The 6,607-nt window shown below is 49.8% G+C and overlaps 1 protein-coding gene across 1 annotated transcript; it reads left to right on the forward strand.

Moving 5' to 3' along the window:
- Window positions 1-4,658, forward strand: BNIP1 (BCL2 interacting protein 1). Its single transcript, XM_064387826.1, has 6 exons — window positions 1-132; window positions 213-305; window positions 561-652; window positions 1,431-1,532; window positions 2,211-2,329; window positions 4,042-4,658. The coding sequence occupies exons 1-6, from the start codon at window positions 43-45 to the stop codon at window positions 4,236-4,238; spliced, it is 693 nt and encodes a 230-aa protein (XP_064243896.1). The 5' UTR covers window positions 1-42; the 3' UTR covers window positions 4,239-4,658.
- Window positions 4,659-6,607: the final 1,949 nt, after the last annotated feature.

Here is a 6,607-nt window from a genome sequence, read left to right on the forward strand (position 1 = left end):
CCCGCAGGGGGCGCGCGCCCGGCCCGGCCCGGCCCGGCCAAGATGGCGGCGGCGGCGGCCGCGGCGGTGCCGCTGCGGGTCTGCCACCAGGAGATCGTCAAGTTCGACCTGGAGATCAAGGCGGCCGTGCAGGTACCGCCGCCAGCCCCGGGACACCCCGGCACGGCCTCGGGGAGAGCCGGGCCCGCGCTGACCGCGCCGTTGTGTTCCAGGACATCCGGGACTGCCCCGGGCCGCTCAGCGCCCTCACGGAGCTCAATGCCGCCGTGAAGGAGAAGTTCCGGCACCTCCGCGGCCGCATCCAGGTGAGGGGCCCGGCCGGCACCGAGCTGTGCTCCGGGCTCCGGTTTAGGGCTGGAGGATCCCGGCTGTGGGTTCCGGCCGGGGTTTGGGGGATTCCGGCCTTGGGTTTGGGATTTCCGCCTGGGATTTGGGGAGTCGCAGCCCTGGGCCGGGGGTTTATCGGATAAATCTGCTCCGAATCCTCTCCCCGGCCTGGGCTGGGCCGTGCGAGCTGCGGGTGGTTGGTGAGGCTCTGGTGTTTGTGCTCTCCGCCAAAGGAGCTGGAGCAGATGGCGAAGGAGCAGGACAAGGAGTCGGAGAAACAAGCCTTGCTGCGGGAGGTGGAGAACCACAAGAAGCAGATGCTCAGGTGGGTCTGGGGCTGTTCCCAAGCCCGCTGGAACAGAGATTGGCTGACTCTAATGCAGCGTCTCTCGGAGGCTGCTTTGGCAGCACAGACCCTGACACGTGTTGTGTCCCAGATGAAGAGATCAGGAACAGGAAGGGTTCAACTCCCTTCTCCTGTCCTGACTTCCTGACTCTGGTCTGTCCTTTTGAGCTCAAAGAAGGTGGCTTAGGAGTGGGTTGTTTGACAGCTGGCTCAGTTTTCTTCCCGTGGTTCTTAAATGCTACACTGATGAGTGGGAATGTCAGGATAGAATGTTGTTGTTGTGTGTAGGAATGCAGAGAAAGTGGGGGGCTGAGGGAGCTGGAAAGGGGCTCAGCCTGGAGAAAAGGAGGCTCAGGGGGGATCTTGTGGCTCTGCACAACTCCTGACAGGAGGGGACAGCCAGGGGGGCATCCAGGATGACGGGAAACTGCCTCAAGTTGTTCCAGGGCAGGCTCAGGGTGGGCACAGCAGGAATTTCCCCATGGAAAGGGTGCTCAGGCACTGGAACTGCCCAGGGAGATTTGGAAAGCCCATCCCTGGTGGCACTCAGTGCTCTGGGCTCGTGACAAGGTGGGGATTGGGCACAACTTGGACTTGATGATCTTGGAAATATTTTCCAGCCCAAGTATTTCTTGGATTCGGAGGGTCCTTGCATGTATCAGGAGTGCCCAGTTACTGTGGTGGTTGCTTTGTGAAAATTGCCTGTACTTGCAAGGTGTTCCCATCACGTTACAACACTCTGCTCTTGTGATTTCAGCAACCAGGCAGCCTGGAGAAAGGCAAATCTGGCCTGCAAAATTGCTATTGACAACTCTGAGAAAGATCAGCTGCTGCAGGGAAGAGACATCTTGAGACAAAGGTATTGGGCTGTCCCACTGTACTGTGGGATTTAATCAGTGACTCCTATACTCACTCATTTTAAATGGAAGTGACGTCATATTTGTGATTTATTTAATTATATAGTGTAGCTTTTCTTTTATAAATGCATTTCCCTTTTGTGGAGATTTGGGCTGTTAAGGATTGTGATGAATTGAGGTTTTCTTGGCATGTCTAAGCAGAAAAGGGGATAAATTAACCTTCATAGCTTTACATATTGTCTTTTACATTAATTCCAGATAGGTTCTAGACAAGACCTGGGTCATTATCTAAGCTGTTTTCACATTCAGAACTGGATGTGAGTGCAGGATGTGTATTGAAAGCAGCAGCTGGGATACTCAGGATGATACAATGGGTTTGTGTTGGTGCTCCCATAGCAGCTCGTGGAGTTACACAGTCCTGGGTGAGCAAGTGGTGAAGTACAGGGCTGTGAGATTCTGGGCTGTTTGGGCTCAGGACTTTCATATTTTGTGATTATTTTTATTGTTTAGTGAAAATAATCTGAATTTCTTATGCAGTAAAAACCAATTGTGTCTTTTGTACACTGCAGAGATGTTCAGTGCCAAGTGTTGTTCTCATCTCCCTATCAGCAGCGTCTTCCCAGAGCATCCAAAAAAAAAAAAAATTTACCTCTCCCTGCTTTGCTTTTTTCTCTTTTCAGGAAGACCACAAAGGAAAGTCTGGCAGAGAGTGCAAGCAACATCACAGAGAGTCTGATGAGCATCAGCAGGATGATGTCCCAGCAGGTGCAGCAGAGCGAGGAGACTGTGCAGACCTTAGGTACAGCTGGAATTTGGGCCTGGAGGGGGGATGGCAGCAACTTTGGTCAGCTCTGGCAGCTGGGGAGAGGAGCAGAGGAGGAGAATGTGCTACAATGGTGATTAAAGGACTGGCCAGCAGAGCAACTCTACCAGCTGGACATAAACAGGAAATATCAGTGTGCTTTGTGAGGAGTTTCTGTTCCATGATCCTGAGAAGGAAAAGGAGTCAGGGTGAGGTTGAGTTTCTTGTAAAAGCAAGCTGAGCTCACGCAGTGCCCAGAGTGTGTTTGGTGTTACTCTGTGCCACTGCCCTGGCAGGGATTTGGGGATAGCAGAGGAAACAAAAGCTTGGATACCAGTCCCTGCAGAGAGCAAGGAGTGTCTGGAGGCTGCTGCCAGCCAGGCTCCAGCTGGGATGGCTGAGACACTGAGATCAAGTGCCTTGAACCCGAGGTCACTTGCTCTGTCAGCAGTGCATCAGGCACTGTGAAACCAAGATTTCACCCAGTTCCTTGGCTTCAGCTCCCAAAACCATAAATCAAGTGACCTGTCAGAACTGGTGATTCATGGAGCATTCACAAGCTGCTGCCTGGGCCTCTTCCTAGCTGTGCTTTTGGGCAGGAGGGAACTTTAAAGACAAGGATAAATAACACAAGTCTGCCCTCCTTGCTTTCTGCCCCATCTGAGGGTGGCAGCTGGGCACAGTTTGTTGCTGCAGGAGCAGCATGTTCCTTCTCCCATTAAAAGGACAGTTTAGCAGGAACTTTTTCACCCTGTTTCTGAATGAACAGCACTTGGAATTCATCAAGGGAAAAACTACCAAAGGTCATTTACAAAACCCAGCTGCAAGTTCTGAGTTAGTAGTGGGGATTCCTGCTTCCTGAGCATTCCCTAGGATGCAGTGTTTGAGGCTGTGGAACAGGGAAGCTCTGCTTTGTCTGGGAAACAAGTATTCTGTTTCACTTGGATCAAAATGCCTCTTGAAATGGGATGGGATGGGACAAAGAGTTCTGCAAAATATTGCAGACCTATTTCTGCTCTGTTTTTGTGACCCAGACAATGCTGGATTTGACCTTTCTGTGAGCAGTGTAGGGTAATGCACTGTCCTGCAGGCTGTGCTTTCTGTGAAGCAGAAAAAAGGGCATTCCAGGGCTTTTGCTTTTGTTTAGCAGTTTGAAAGGAGCAAGGCTGAGAAGTTTGGGGCATGTGTTTGTTTTCTCACACACTTCTAGCTGACCCTTCTCATTTTTATTAGGCAAAAAATTGCTCTGCGTGTCAAAAATGACTATTAAAAACTGTTTGAGCTGAATAATTCTGCAAGTCCATACTGATTTACTGCTGGGGGAACACTTCCAGTGGTGCAGTTAATATATTCAGTTGTTACCCTGTCCTGCTGCTGCTGGTGGTTTCTCTCTCTAGCACCATTCCTATTTCACTCTGCTTCCAGCAGTGCTGACTGAAAAACCTGAGCTAGATGTGACCTGCTAACCCAAAAATTCAAAATTCAGGGACTTCAGTAGGATCTTGAAGCTTTTCAGTGCTCTTATTTCACTTTGCACCCTGAGCTGTGAGAACTCTGTGTCTGTCTCACCCACGAGTCAGCCTGACCCAGGAGGATCCCTCAGGCACTGTCTGTGTCACCAAATATCTCATCCTTACACATTTTCCTGGGTATTTTTAAAGCACAACCTGCTGATTTAATTTTTTTTTTCTGCTCCTCTTTCATTTCAGCCAATTCTTCCCGAACCATCCTGGAAGCAAATGAGGAATTCAAGTCCATGTCTGGCACCATCCAGCTGGGGAGGAAGCTGATCACCAAGTACAACCGCCGGGAGCTGACGGACAAGCTGCTCATCTTCCTGGCCCTCGCCCTCTTCCTGGCCACAGTGCTCTACATCCTCAAAAAGAGACTCTTCCCGTTCTTGTAAAATCCCAACAATCCCTGAACTATTAAAAAAAATCATCAGAAAGAGATGGTTGATAACGGTGGGGCTTTTAAATGGAATAATCAAGGGATGTTGCAATAGCTGGAGGAGCGTTAGAGCAGGCAGGAATTTGTGCTGTCCCCACAGAGCTTGGGAGCTGCCTCAGGAGAGATTGATAGATCATACTTGGAAAGAAGAAATGCCAGTTTGCCTGCAGGTTTGGGGAATCAAACACTTGAGGGACTGGGCACTCAAAGGTGCCAGTCTGAACTTCCAGCCTCTCACTGATTTCTGCCTTGAAATGAAGTTTTGTCCTTGGCTTGGACTGGAAGCTGCTCTGACATCTGTGTGTAAGGTGCTGAGAGTGAGAGGAAGGATGGAAGAGAGAAACTCACACATTCCATTAATAAAATATTTATTGTATTCATGTCAACAGAGTTTTGTTTAAAAACAAAGTCTAATGGCTTGAAAGAGCCTCTCAGTATAAAAATTCTGCTTTTTTTTAGCAGCAGTGGTTACTTATGGATGGTTTTTCTGGGAGCATAACACAGCCTGGCTCTCCCTCTGGCTTTGGGAGGGCTCTGAGCAAAGCAAAAATGGGAGCCCCATTTTTTATTATGAATTCACACAATAGTTAAGAGAATTAGATTGGCAATCTACTAAAATCAAAAACCCTTTTTCTCCTTTTCTTTATATAATTTCAGTTCATGCTTTATCTTTACAAAATTTCTGCCAAGGTGTGCATTTGGCACGTGGAGGGTTGTACTCCTGTTCTGTGGCCCTGGAACAGGCAGACTGGACAGGGTGGATGTGGTTTCCATATTTATTCCTGGTATTTCAGGGCAGTTCTTCCTCCCAGCTTTTCCTGAGATACAGAATTGCACCAAGAACAAAATAAATTGCTGATGTGCACATTGGGGGTTTGAATAAGAGAAATTACTCAGCTTCAAAAATCCAATCTTTGTAAATAAGCCTACCTGCATTTACAGAGAGACAATGAGAGGCAAAGAAATTAGGGAAAAAATAGCAAGGACTACTGGATTATTTGAGAGAGGGGAAGGGGGGAAATTCCAGGATGCAACAGGTTGTTCTGCAGCACTTGGTTCTTGAATCATTTCCTTCCCCAGGCAGCCAGGAATCCCCCAGGCTCCTGATGGGCCACAGACCTGGCAGGGAATAATCAGTGGAGACAGCAAGATAAATGTTATTTGTCTTTGGGTGGGGAGGGTGATTTGGTGCAGCTGCCCAGCAGTGCCTCAGCAGCACCCAGAGCAGAGCACAGCTGCTGGTGGTTGCCTGGTCCCTCCTGGCACGGTGGGGTGCCCCAGTCAGCCCTAACAGCGCCCAGCTGGGCTGGCTGCTGCTCAGGTGCCTCCCTGCACACTCACTCTGCTCTCTGCCTTGCTCCTGGTCACAGACTCAGCTCCTGCAGTGAAGGTAGGACTTGATTTCTCTTCTTTTTTTTTTGGCAAAGTGAGCAGGAGCAGCGTTTTTGGGAAGAGGAAGTGGTTGTGCGATCCAGGGAATGTGGAAAGTTGTGCCTGGGCAGTTTTTCTGCGTCTGCAGAGGGTTTTGTATTTGCACTCAGGATGTTGTGCCTTGGGGTCTTGCTGCTGCGTGCCCGAGGTTGTGTTGTGAAGGGTAAAAAATGGCATTGTGTTGGTTTTCTGAAAGGGAGTAGCGTTTTCTGCATTACCAAGTGCAGCAGAACCATCAGGGATGGTGAGAAGGGAATGGCCTCTGCATTTTTGGTCTTGGGCATGGCTTGGAGGCCAAGGGCTGGAGCCCTTCTGAGACCAGGGACTCCAGGACTGCAGGAGTAGAAAGTGTTTAGGAGGAAGGCAGAAACAGGCCTCTGGAGCAGTGTTCAGGGCTGTGCTGAAGGGCTCATACCCAGGTGAAAGCAAACAGGAGTGCTCCTGTCACTCCTGGGCCATTCCCCCCCAAAAAAGTACTAGGTGCCTTCCCTACAAGTGGAGGGTGGGATTTACTGTCACAAAACAATTACAGCAAAAGTATTTTTCCTTTGAAGAACAACATTTCCTTAAAACAAGGACCAAGGACCCACTAGGGGCTTAAAAAGGGCTGAAATCTTGCTGTGGAGTTGTGGGGCTGAGGCACACAGCTGGCAGCAATCAAGTGGGTTAACGAACTCCTGCTCGTTAGCCGGGGCTGCTTCATTAACTGTCCTGCAGCCTCTGAAGGGACTGGGGGTGTTGGCTGAGCAGCTGGAGCCACTTAGGGATGAGGAGGATGAGGCAGCTCTGATGTCTCAGCGCGTTCAGAGGTTTGGAACTTGGAGGTTTGTGGTGAATTTAAGGTCCTGCTGTGGAGTTCAGCCCACTGAGAGAAATTTGCTTTGTCTGAGCACC

This window comes from Passer domesticus, chromosome 13 (genome assembly GCF_036417665.1).
Source record: "Passer domesticus isolate bPasDom1 chromosome 13, bPasDom1.hap1, whole genome shotgun sequence".
NCBI classification, from domain to species: Eukaryota; Metazoa; Chordata; class Aves; order Passeriformes; family Passeridae; genus Passer; species Passer domesticus.

What these genes read in the sequence shown, in the direction of transcription:
- BNIP1 (XM_064387826.1), top strand. Translation starts at nt 43, where the DNA reads ATGGCGGCGGCGGCGGCCGCGGCGGTGCCGCTGCGGGTCTGCCACCAG. An exon ending in AGATCAAGGCGGCCGTGCAG is followed by an intron (nt 133 to 212) that starts GTACCGCCGCCA and finishes GTTGTGTTCCAG; the next exon opens with GACATCCGGGACTGCCCCGG. An exon ending in ACCTCCGCGGCCGCATCCAG is followed by an intron (nt 306 to 560) that starts GTGAGGGGCCCG and finishes TCTCCGCCAAAG; the next exon opens with GAGCTGGAGCAGATGGCGAA.